Source organism: Pelobates fuscus, chromosome 13 (assembly GCF_036172605.1).
Source record: "Pelobates fuscus isolate aPelFus1 chromosome 13, aPelFus1.pri, whole genome shotgun sequence".
Lineage (NCBI taxonomy): Eukaryota > Metazoa > Chordata > Amphibia > Anura > Pelobatidae > Pelobates > Pelobates fuscus.
Genome location: NC_086329.1, coordinates 69,079,488 through 69,092,018, shown reverse-complemented (window position 1 = coordinate 69,092,018; position 12,531 = coordinate 69,079,488). Strand labels below are relative to the sequence as shown.

Below are 12,531 nucleotides of genomic sequence, written 5' to 3'. Positions count from 1 at the left end.
GATCTCTGTGTATCATATACAATACTCAAGTTATGTTCTGTGCTACTTTTATAGAGGAGACCACCGAACCAGCTCCACTGGAGGATGCAGCTATTGATGCTCATTCGCTGCCAGAATCGGATACTGAGAGCGTGGATTCATCGGCGCCGGCTGTGGATACTGAAACGGAAAAGACCATCCAGCCAGCTCCAGAAGAAGATGTTGTTACTGACAATCCTATATTGCCAGTAGCCACTGAGAGCATGCGTCCATTAACACCTGATGCTGATACCATTACAGAAGAGACCTTCCAACCACCTCCAGTGGAAGCTACAACTATTGACAATGTACCAGTAGTGGACACTGAGAATGTGGATTCAACACTACCAGCTATCAACACCATTAGTACAGAAACTATCCAACCACCTCCAGTGGAAGCTAGAATTTTTGACAATGCTCCACTGCCAGTAGCAGTAGAGGACTCTGTGAGCATGGAACCATTACCACCAGCTATTGTAAGCTTGCTAGAAATGACAATCCAACCAGCTCTAGAAGTTGATTTAGTTACTGACCCTACTCCATTGCCAGTAAAGGACACGGACAGCGTGGAGCCATCGGTGCCAGCTGTTGATGAAATTACAGAAAAGACAATTCAACCAGCTCCAGAGGAGGATGCAGCTATTAATCCTCAATCACTACCAGTAGAGGACTCTGAGAGCATGAAGCCATTGCTGCCAGCTGACGATGAAGATACAGAAAAGACAATCCAACCACCTCCAGAGGAGGATGCAGCTATTAATCCTCAATCACTACCAGTAGAGGACTCTGAGAGCATGAAGCCATTGCTGCCAGCTGACGATGAAGATACAGAAAAGATAATCCAACCAGCTCCAGAGCAGGCTGTAGTAATTGACACGCCTCAAGTGTCAGCAGTGGACAATAAGAAAGTGGAATCATCACCACCTGGTGCTGCTACTGATATGGAAAAAAACATCCAAACATCAACAGAGAAAGATGCAGTTATTGATATTGATAACATTGCAGAAGAAACCACTGGACCACCAAAGGGTTTAGTTCGTGACGCTGTTCCATTGGCAGAAGCAGATGTGGAAAATCCATCATCATCAGCTGGGTATTGAGATATTCATCTTTCTCATCAATGCTGTTAACGTATACTGTGTGTTATAGGAGAATTTTGTTTTGGGTCTTTGTTTTTTCATGGGGGAGGGGACTGTATGTAATTTTAAATATATTTAAAACGTGTTCTTTTCTTTGCAGTATTCAGCAAGGAGCTCGGCTGAGCATTCAGGATTTTGATTGTCTCTGTGTGCTGGGAAGAGGAGCATTTGGAAAGGTGGGTTATGGTGTGAATTCCACTTTCAATATAAAAGGTGTCAAGATAAATGCTAGGTAACAATATATATATATATATATATATATATGTATTTTGCATTTCAGGTTCTGCTTGTTGAGTACAAGCGTACAAAGAGCAAATTTGCTTTAAAAGCCCCAAAAAAACAAGACATAACTGGAACTAAAAGAGTCCCAAGGTCAGTAAATGGAGGGTACTTATCATCCTAATTTTTTGATTATTTTTTTGGATGGTGATACTATTTGTCAGTTTTTATTTGTGTGCAAGAGTTGCCTTTAAAAAAGTGATTAATTGGGGGCAAGGCCTATGCCTCATGGTAGCTGGTTGCCATTTAAAATAAGAAAAACTACCACAACAAGAGGACTTAGTCTTAAAGTAGAGCGACAAAAGTTTAAAAATAAAATCAGAAAGTATTATTTTGTTGAGAGAGTAGTGGATGCATGGAATAGCCTTCCAACTGCGGTGGTAAAGGTTAACACAGTAAAGGAGTTTAAGCATACATGGGATAGGCATAATCCTATCCTAGCCATACGATAAGGCCAGGGACTAATAAAAGTATTTAGAAAATTGGGCTGACTAGATGGGCCGAATGGTTCTTATTGGTCACATTCCATGTTTCTATTTGCATCTTGACAGTGCTCCTCACAATACTCCTATTTTAAGCCTATTCTTGAGGCAATCTGCATTCACAATCAACACATTCGGTGCCCTACCAGCTGCTAACACTGAATGGTACGGTCCGGTTTTTAGAGGTGCCGATGCCTTTATCTCCGGCGGAGCCGATGAGGCTTAGTGAAGGCACCAGGCAGGAGAGGCGGCCAGTCTTCTGACCTGTGAAGCACAACTCTCTTGCAAAGACCTACTGTGTCCCCCCTGGGCTGGTGGGGGTTATCCCGGTCCCCACTGCGCTACCTGTCACCTGTCTGGAATCGTACAGCAGTGTATTGGAACACAACTCTGAATGCAGGATGGTGGAGGTACTCTCCCATCAGGGGCATGCTGTAAATATGACAGAGTAGCCCTGGAGTGACCCCGTTGAGCACTCTATGATAATATTGGAAGCTATCTTTAACGACTTCTGGCCTAAGCTAACAGCCCGAGAAAAACTGTCCCGGCTGAATTCCCGATCTCGAGATCAGAGGCGACAGACGCGAGATGGTGACAGGACCCTGTGGGCATTACTCAACCGCAAGCAACTGCTCCTCGTTTCCACGATACTCCTGGGCTGAAGGTCAATAAGGGCTTACTCACCTTGCATCAACCACACCAGCAATCAGCGATAAACCATACCACTCTTCTGCTGTCCCTTAGATGGGAAGGACTTCAACTTTGTCATTTCTCAAGCCCGTGGATCAGGGATCCAGGCCTACACAAAGGCCTGGGGCTATGGAGTTGCCTTGCCTCACCGTTCTATTACAGCTATTCTTTATATCCAGAGACTGGGAATTGGCTAAACATGGGACTCACTACAGCATATAGCCATTACACCTCCTGTATGAGCTTTGCTGGGATTCCTGAAGGACTCCAACTCCCATTCTGCCTTCAGCTGTTCAGTCAAAAAATGTTATCATTGACTTTACTTTAGTCTTACATTTTTTTTGTATTTTTTTTTCGTATAATTTATGTTGCGTGGATGAGACACTCTGGTAGAGCTTTTAGATGCAGTAGTACTCCTCTGGGTAATGGCTTAGCATGTGATTTAGCATTCTTACCCTATGTTACTTCATCAGTTGTCACCGTGTCTGGACAAGCTACTCGTTAGCAAGCCTCTATCTTAATATATACCCAGACATGACTCTAGCTTGTTATTACTATATTCTAAAAATGTGCGTTTACTCTACATGCCATGCTGAAGCTTTATACAATTTCTTATTGCTAGGCTTGTAAATGTTGTCGTGGCACTACAAGTATGAATGTTGTTATTTGCACAGCAAAAAAAAAAAGTGATTAGTTGAATTATTCCATTTTTATTTCCAAGGCTTATATGTGAAAAGGAAATCCTACAGACTGTGAGCGAAGTACAGCATCCTTTCCTTGTTAACATGTTGGCAAGCTTCCAGACTCAGGGTCATTTTTGTTTTTTAATGGAGTATGCCGCTGGTGGGGACTTAATGACCGATATTAGGAACAACAACTTTCAGCCATTTTCCACAACCAGAGCTGTGTAAGTAACAATAGTTTTGGGATTATGGAAACGGATTGTCGCAGTTTGGTTGGTAAAGGGTGCTGACTGCAGCAGCAATCACTGTAAGTAGGAAATTAATACCCATATAAATACAAAGCAATGAGGAAAGATAACAAGTATGTTAGCTACACGAAAACAAGTGGGTAACACAAATGCAAAACAAGAGAAAAGGGAAATTGAGGAAACTGGAGGCCTCTGGGTCTCTGACCTTCTGGACACAGGATCTCCAGGAGCAGGACACAGGGAGCAACTCCAGAACAAATCCAATGAATTGACACAGAAAGGGCTGGGCTACACTAAATAGGGAGAACATCATCCTAAGGAAAGGCCTGCTGGGGACAGTCAGATCTCTTCAGTCTGAGGACAGCAGCCTGCAACAGCACCACAGAAAGGTGTTGGCAGTATGAGGTACTGCACCAAACTGCAGAGATCAGAAAACCAGCCAATATTCATGGACTCGTGACACCAAGCTAGACATCCTAACCAAATGTAATAAAGGGACACTATAGTCACCAGAACAACTGCAGATTATTGTATCTGTTCTGGTGAGTAGAATCATTCCCTTCAGGCTTTTTGCAGTAAACACGGTCTTTTCATGGAAAATGCAGTGTTTACATTACAGCCTAGTGATAACTTCACTGGCCACTCCTAAGATGGCAGCTGGAAGTGCTTCATGGGAAAGTGCTGTACAGTGTACAGTGCCTCTGCATGGAGACAATGAACTTTCCTCATAGAGATGCATTGATTCAATGCATCTCTATGAAGAGATGCTGATTGACCAGGGCTGTGATTGGCTTGTGCTGGCCCTGATCTGCCTCTTTGACAGTCTCAGCCAATCCTATGGGAAAACTATGTCAGCCAAGCAGGCAGATCAGGGTCAGAGGCAGCTGCAGACTTGAATACAAGTATGATGTTACTCTATTTAGAGAGACCATGGGGCTAGATGGTGGATTTAACACTATAGGGTCAGGAATACAGGGTTGTGTTCCTGACCCTATAGTGTTCCTTTAAGGTGGACTAGAAATTTGAAAACAAAATCAAAAACAGATTAAAGGACCACTCTAGGCACCCAGACCACTTCAGCTTAATGAAGTGGTCTGGGTGCCAGGTCCAGCTAGCTTTTACCCTTTTTTTTATAAACATAGCAGTTTCAGAGAAACTGCTATGTTTATTCTGAGGGTTAAGCCAGCCTCCAGAGCCTCTAGTGGCTGTCTCACTGACAGCCGCTAGAGGCGCTTGCGTGCTTCTCACTGTGAAAATCACAGTGAGAGCACGCAAGCGTCCATAGGAAAGCATTATGAATGCTTTCCTATGCGACCGGCTGAATGCGAGCGCGGCTCCTGCCGCGCATGCGCATTCAGCCGATGACGTCGCGAGGAAGAAGAGGAGGAGGAGTAGAGCTCCCCGCCCGGCGCTGGAGAAAGAGGTAAGTTTAACCCCTTCCTCCCCCCAGAGCCCGGCGGGAGTGGGTCCCTGAGGGTGGGGGCACCCTCAGGGCACTCTAGTGCCAGGAAAACGAGTATGTTTTCCTGGCACTAGAGTGGTCCTTTAAGCTGACTGTTAATACAGAAGATACAAGACATTGCAGGAAATATATCTGAGCACAGATTGACACATGATTGGTGGAATCAAAATTTTCAATGGTACAAAAACTTCATTTCCTTCCCTAAAATGAAACTAACTTATTCTCTTTTCTACAGGTTTTATGCGGCGTGTTGTGTGCTCGGCCTGGATTTCTTGCATCAAAACAATATTGTTCACAGGTAAGTGTACAGGAAAAAATAAAGTTGAACATACATAGTGAACAAAGAGCTGTGTGTTGCAGGCGCTTAGGTAGTGATTATGGTAAATTGCAAAACGCTACAACACTCTGGTGGGAGTCCCTTTCACCCACCACAAATTTGTATAGTAAAATAGAAAGGGAAAAACGCTAACAGCAGTTCACCTTAGGAGTGGATCATTCAATAAATTTGTTATACACCTACCCTTAGAAGGGTGACTTGATGCTGTCTTAACAAAATTGCGTGTAGTACGTCCTATTCAGGTAAAAGATTTTATATCTTCTGTATTTTTTATGTGTATATGTACCTGAATTGGACACACTTTTGTAAAGACAGCATCAAGTCACCCTTCTAAGGGTAGGTGTATAACAAATGTATACATACATAGTGTCCCCATAAATATTATCTGTGTTATTTTAATGTATTGTGATCAAAATGCTGTGTCTGTGGTTTGATTGATTAGTTATGTTATTATGTTAACTGTTTGTCTTATAATAGTTAAGTCTTTAAATCTAATCTTTAAAAAGGCTAAAAAAAAAACCCATGTAATTCAAGTGCCTCTAGTGATATTGAAAAAAATAAAAACTATTTTTCTGTATTTTAAATCCAGAGATCTCAAATTGGAAAACATTGTAATTGACATAGATGGATTTGCCAAAATTACAGACTTTGGTCTTAGTAAACAAGGTAAAAATTAGTTTATATTAAACAAAAGTCATTTCTCACAAAGTTGCAGAATTTTACTTTACCTTCAGATAACATCCAACTGCAAACCGAATTAAAAGTATGTATGAAACACAAACCGTTACTCACTAAAGTCCGATTGGCTTCGTACTTAATGGGGCAAACCCATCTGACTGAAATTTGTCAGAAATGCAGCGAAATTTTCCAAAATTCTTTCCCCTAGGCATTTATAGAAACCAGAATGAAAATAGTTAAAGCCTTGGCAACTGCAAGGGTTAATTATGTTGCAGTTGGTCAAAATATATAAATAAAAACCCTGTGGGGACCATTAAGATCCCCATATGACTATAAGGAAGTTTAAAACCTCCCCCTTCCCTTAACTGCCATAGGGACTGTTTAAAACTAGCGACTGGGCAGCCAATGTCCATAGTAAATAATTGGGAGCACATAGTCCCTTGTATCCCCACCTGTAGGCATTTGGTGGGGGGCTAAAAATCAATAATGCAGGTCGACAGTTGGTGGAAGGCTACTCATTTTATACTGGGAGAACCTAATGTCCCCACCACATTCATTAGTGCTGGGTAGGGGCTCTAAATATTTAAAGGAGCGCTAAAGGATCAGGAACACAAACATGTATTCCTGACCCTATAGTGTTAAAACCACCATCTAGCCCCCCTGGGCCCCTCATGCCTCCCTAAATATAGCACAATCTTACTTGTATTCAAGCCTGAAGCTGTAGCTGTGCATATGCTGTTTGTCTCAGACTAGCAAGCTGCCTGCTGGCATCATCAGAAGTTGTTGCCAGAGCCAATCACAATGCTTCACAATAGGATTGGTTGAGACTGTCAAGGAGGCAGATCTGGGGCAGAGCCAGCACAATTCAAACACAGCCCTGGCCAATCAGCATCTCCTCATTGAGATTAATTGAACCCATGCATTTCTATGAGGAAAGCTTAGTGTCTGCATGTAGAGGGAGAAGACACTGAATGTTTGGATGCATTTTAGGCAGCCATGACCTAGAAATGATCTCTAACAGCTATCGGAGGAGAGGTCAGTGAAGTTATCATTAGTCTGTAATGCAAACACTGCATTTTCTCTGAAAAGACAGTATTTACAGCAAAAAGCCTTAAGGTATTGATTCTATTCACCAGAACAAATTCAATAAGCTGTAGTTGTTCTGGTGACTATAGTGTCCCTTTAAACAATGGGGGTTGAACATGCCATTGTCCAACCCTCCCCCAAAATTGATTGTCACTATTGGGTCCCCAATCCCCTCTTTTACAATGAATTACACCTACCAACCCCTTTCATTATAATAAAATTGGGAGGGAGGCATTAAAACTAATATCTTTGAAAGAAAATAAATTATACTTCTCTTCTGAAGTCTTTTTTTCTTGTAAATCTTATCTTCAGCCCCAAAAAAGCTACTTTAGTATCCATCATCCTGCAATGTAACACTTACAAATCCCAATTGCAAAAACCTGCCCACAAAATTATAAACCTGACACAACTTAAATAAATCTTTCTTTGTCCTGCGAGGGCTAGTGCAATATGAAGCTTTAAAGTGGGAATTGCCTTTATAAAGGCTTTCCCACACATTGAATTCTCATTAGAGCACTCTGATTGGTTGGCTTGTCAGCCACAGATTCGTAAACACCATGTAAAACTTTATACAAAATTACAGAGAGAATCTGCAGCTGCAATGCACCAACTCCTTGCAGCAATATTCTAATATCACTTATAACATATACTGTATATCAGCAACATCTATCTGTATCATACAATAGAAACAGAGTGTTGGGAAAAGTGAAAATCTGGTGCTGCTATCACCTATGTGCACCACTCAACACATATACAAGTGAAACAAAGTGAAATATAAAATGGTGAGAGCACTCTAAAATATTTAAAATTACCAATACTTCATAGGGCTTATTCCTGTCTACTGGGAATCTGATGTTGTACCATCTGATGTTGTCTTAGTCTTTTGTTATAAGTTAAAGTCTCAGATCTGTCTTGTAGCGTTGGCCGGCAGCACAGGGCTCACCGCGGTACTGGAACTTGAATTTCAGGTTCCGGTTTCCGGCGGGACTGAAAGGAAGTGTCAACATCTATCAGTATATTTACCGATGCACATTTATCTTTTCTCTTTTTCTGAGGGATGGGATATGGAGAACAAGACAGAACATATTGTGGCACCCTGCATTACATGGCACCGGAAATGGTTTGCGGTAAACCATACACAACATCTATTGACTGGTGGAGTCTCGGTGCAGTTATTTATATAATGCTGTGTGGAATGGTAAGAATAGCTAATTTTTACCAATTAGTAGGATTCCTCGTTTATAAACCAAAAATACCTTGTGTGATGTCAAACAGTCCATTGATAATAGTGATAGCATTTCAAACTGTAGACTGGTAGGGGTTAAAGGGAAACCTGAGCACCATAACTACTACAGCTCATTATACTGTGTATCTAAATATCAGAACCCAATAACTCCCTCTTCACTTTATCCAAACTTATTTTAACCCTATAGAAAAAAAACAAAAACAGATGTATGGTACAAACAGGCGCTGTGTAGATGTAACGATAAGTGCTGCTAATCTCCACAGTGAAAACAATCAGTCAATTTTACAAATATATTCAGACATAAAAACTAAACTAAGTGGACAACGCACTTGTGTGATATCTATCTATGAAATAAACATTTAGCACAATAGTGAGCACTAGTGGTGTGTAAGGGTAAAAAAATAAGGAATATACCATGTATATGATATCCCAAATGTCTCTGTAAGGGGAAATACTCCAAATAGTGTAATACAGTTTGAACATAAAATAAATATAAAAAATAATGTTATTGTTGCATTACACTTAATGAGCCTATGTGCAACTGGCTCAGGTAATTCAACATATGTGGGATGGAAATATCCCTGGAGTCAACTGTCTTGCAGGTTCACCTGGTGTCTGGACGATCGTTGGGTGACTTTCTCAGCAAACACTCTTGCTTGTGCTCTTGCCCTGCTTCCCCGCTCTCCCTGACAGGGCTTGTACGAACACTGGCTCCAGTGCTTTGTTGACCTTCCTCCCCTCTCTGTGTCCCCCGACATGCCCATGTCCTTATTTATTTATCCGCACACACCACTAGAATGTTAACTATTGTGGTGAATGTTTTTTTTCTAGATTCATATCACACAAGTGTGCTGTCCACTTTGTTTAATTTTAACCCTATAATACTCTCTCAGTTTATTTATATTATATTTATTGGTTCTGCTTTGGCAAACCATTTACATTAGACATTACCCACCGTAGATCCCATGCCAACCCTGCACTTTTTCTAACTGTAGTTTTTCTATTAGTATCCCTTCTCAGGTAACAGAAGAGAGGTGAGGTATAATATTGTCTATTCAACGCCGCACTATCCGAGGTTCCTGACTGCAGAAGCACGATCAATATTAAGAAGTGTAAGTTGCCAACACATAGTGCTTTCTAATTTAGATAGATTGAGTTAGCTCGTTCTTGGACCCTCCAGGATTAAAGTTCCTGCTTCTAAGCAGTACTACTCTTATGGCTTATCATGCTATAATGATTCCATTGTGTGTGAATGTGGGCTCGGGCAGTTTGATTTGTAAGGCTCTGGAAACACAGCTGGTCCTGTGTGAATATTCGGTGTGTTAGATTGTAACAGAGAACAACAAGCAGTCACAAACACATGGATCTAGTTACAGAATAAAACCGGTTAGAATTCCATGTGGTGAATGAAATAATAAGCATGACTAATACCATCGATCAGGGCAGAGCTATGTCCGGGCACCAGAACACGATGCCATGGCGATATGGTGCCTTCTGTTCATTGAGCTCTGTACTAACGTATACAGCCTGAGCTCATAAAATAAGATTTTACAGAACCTGCAAGAAAATGCCTTTAATGCTCAGTTTTTTTCAGTTAAAATAACATTTTCCATTTTTCTAAATTTTCTTTTACAGCTTTTGCATAAAGATCCCAAAGTCCGTCTAGGAGCCAGCGAGAATGATGCCTGGGATCTGAAGAGCCACCCTTTTTTTAAAGTATGTCAAATAGAAAGACACATTCTAGCAGCTAAATAAATATTAGGTTTTAGTTGAGATTTTTAACCAAATATACAATATTTCTGGAGTTCATGTACCGTATTTAACGGCGTATAACACGCACTTTTTCTCCCTGAAAATAGGGGGAAAATTGTGGGTGCGTGTTATACGCCGATATCCCATAATTACTTACCTGTCTTGAAGCGTGGGCCGGTGTTCAGCGCGCACCGCGGTACTGGAACTTCAATTTCAGGTTCCGGATTCCGGCGGGACTGAAAGGAAGTGTGCACATTGTGTGCACACTTCCTTTCAGTCCCGCCGGAAACCGGTACCTGAAATTGAAGTTCCAGTACCGCGGTGTACGCTGTGAAGCCGGCCCACGCTTCAAGACAGGTAAGTAAATATGGGACAAGAGGGAAAGTGCACTAGGGGATACTATGCGAGGGGGGGGGGGGGGAGAATAATATGGAAAGGGGGGGGACACTATGGGATGAGGGGGGGAAGAATACTATGGAAAGGGGAGGGAACACTATGGGATGAGGGGGGGAACACTATGGGAGGGGGTGGAGAATACTATGGGAGGGGGGGAGAATACTATGGAAAGGGGGGGAACACTATGTGATGAGGGGGGAACACTATGGGAGGGGGGGGGAATACTATGGGAGGGGGGGGAGAATACTATGGGAGGGGGGGGAGCACTATGGGATGAAGGGGGGGAAATTTCCTGGAATTTCCTTCTGAAAATAAGGTGCGTGTTATACGCCGATAAATACGGTATTTTATATTTAATCATTCAGGGATCATAGGAAAATTATACCCAGCATCTCCTTGTCCCTATGGAAAAGCCACCCCTATTTTCATATCTATTATTCTATATTCTTAGTTTACTGATTGTATAAGAGTACACACTACTTATCTTCCTCATCCTTTTCCCTTAAACTTTTTGAATTTTTAACAGCAAATAGACTGGTTCGCATTATTGTTTAAGAGTGTCAGGCCGCCATGCGTACCATCCATCGAGGGACCAGACGACGTCCGCTACTTTAATAGAATGTACACATCATGCGCCCCCATTCTGACACCGCCAGGCGAGTCTGAGTCACTATCTGATGTAGAGCTGGAGCTATTCAAAGATTTTGACTGGGTTTCCGATAGGATTTAAAGCTGGAGATAGACATGGATGGACTTCGCTGGAATCATCATATTAGCATTGTTATTTATTCCAATAAAAGTATTATTATTTCCAATTGATTCAGTATCTAATTGTGGATAATGTGCATAATAGATGGCATGAAGATCAATTGATTAATAGAAATAAAGATAGAGGAAAAGTAAGAAAGAAAATAGAAAAGAGTCAGCAAATGTTAAAAGGGAACATGCCTTCCTGGAAAGGGTGTTTGTATGAGTCTCATACATTGCGAACAGTAATCAAAAATTGGATCAATTTCACTATACACTAATCAGCCACAACAATTAAACCACTGACTGGTGAAGTGAATAACATTGATTATATCATTAAAATGGCACCTTGTCAAGGGGTGGAAATTATTGGGCAGCAAGTGAACCGTCCGTTCTTGAATTGACTTGTTCCCCTCTCCATTCGGTTATCCATCTCCCCCCACCCCCTGTTTCCTGAATAATGACGAGAGTCTCTCTTTTTTACCCCCCGACCATCCCCTGGCTTGTTAACTTCAAAGAACTAATTAGTTCAAGTGCTTTCCCTTGGTGGCTGCGATTTGTTTAACTGAACACACGTGCTCTAGTGAATGGCCATTTTGTCTCCCTAACGCAGGCAGTGGTACATGGTTGTCGAGCGTCTGAAACCCCTTTTCGGAGACGCGTCCCCACACACTTTGTGTGTCTTTTTCCCCTTTCCCAGCCCTCTGTGCACCTCTAACCCCCTCCAAACCCTCTGTGTGCCCTTTGGTTTGTGGTTTTCTCCTCCAGATTTTGGGTTACTACCTGTAGGATTTTGTACCTTATAACTACACATCGGCTATATATTTTTCAGCATGTCATAGTTCCATTAGAGTGTAGTCGGGAGTCATATCCTTCAGGGTGTCTGGGTAACTTGGGGGTAAACGTGCATGCTGTGTGCACGATCCAGATTGAATTACACTTTTCATGCTTCCATTCACTGTATAATATTGAGCTCTCCTCTATAACACTACTATCGATATAGTGTTGCCACTGAGGCACAAGAGGTTAACACTAGTTGCAACATTTTGTGGTTCTCTGTGGATACAGGTAGACTTATATTAACTACCTCCTGTGTAGAGACAAATTTGCTCCTACTTTAAGACTTTTAGTGGACATGCCACTCTACTAATACCCTAGCAACTAATAAATGATTTTCCCTATATGATTTAGCACTGGAAATATGAGAGGGCATTGTCTTTAAGTTCTTGTTTCAATATGTTGTTCCTACATTTTTAATTGTTATTTGTTTTTTTTTGTAAACTTATAT

General features: G+C 41.6%; 1 protein-coding gene across 1 annotated transcript in view; it reads left to right on the top strand.

Moving 5' to 3' along the window:
* LOC134582601 (serine/threonine-protein kinase N2-like) overlaps positions 1-11,226 on the top strand; it is a 32,670-nt gene extending 21,444 nt beyond the window's left edge. Inside the window, exons 13-20 of the mRNA XM_063439268.1 lie at positions 55-1,111; positions 1,258-1,389; positions 3,330-3,515; positions 5,237-5,299; positions 5,928-6,004; positions 8,158-8,300; positions 9,984-10,064; positions 11,023-11,226. Of these exons, the coding sequence (XP_063295338.1) occupies positions 55-1,111; positions 1,258-1,389; positions 3,330-3,515; positions 5,237-5,299; positions 5,928-6,004; positions 8,158-8,300; positions 9,984-10,064; positions 11,023-11,226 (1,943 nt within the window). The remainder of the gene's footprint in view (positions 1-54; positions 1,112-1,257; positions 1,390-3,329; positions 3,516-5,236; positions 5,300-5,927; positions 6,005-8,157; positions 8,301-9,983; positions 10,065-11,022) is intronic.
* The last annotated feature ends 1,305 nt before the right edge of the window (positions 11,227-12,531 follow it).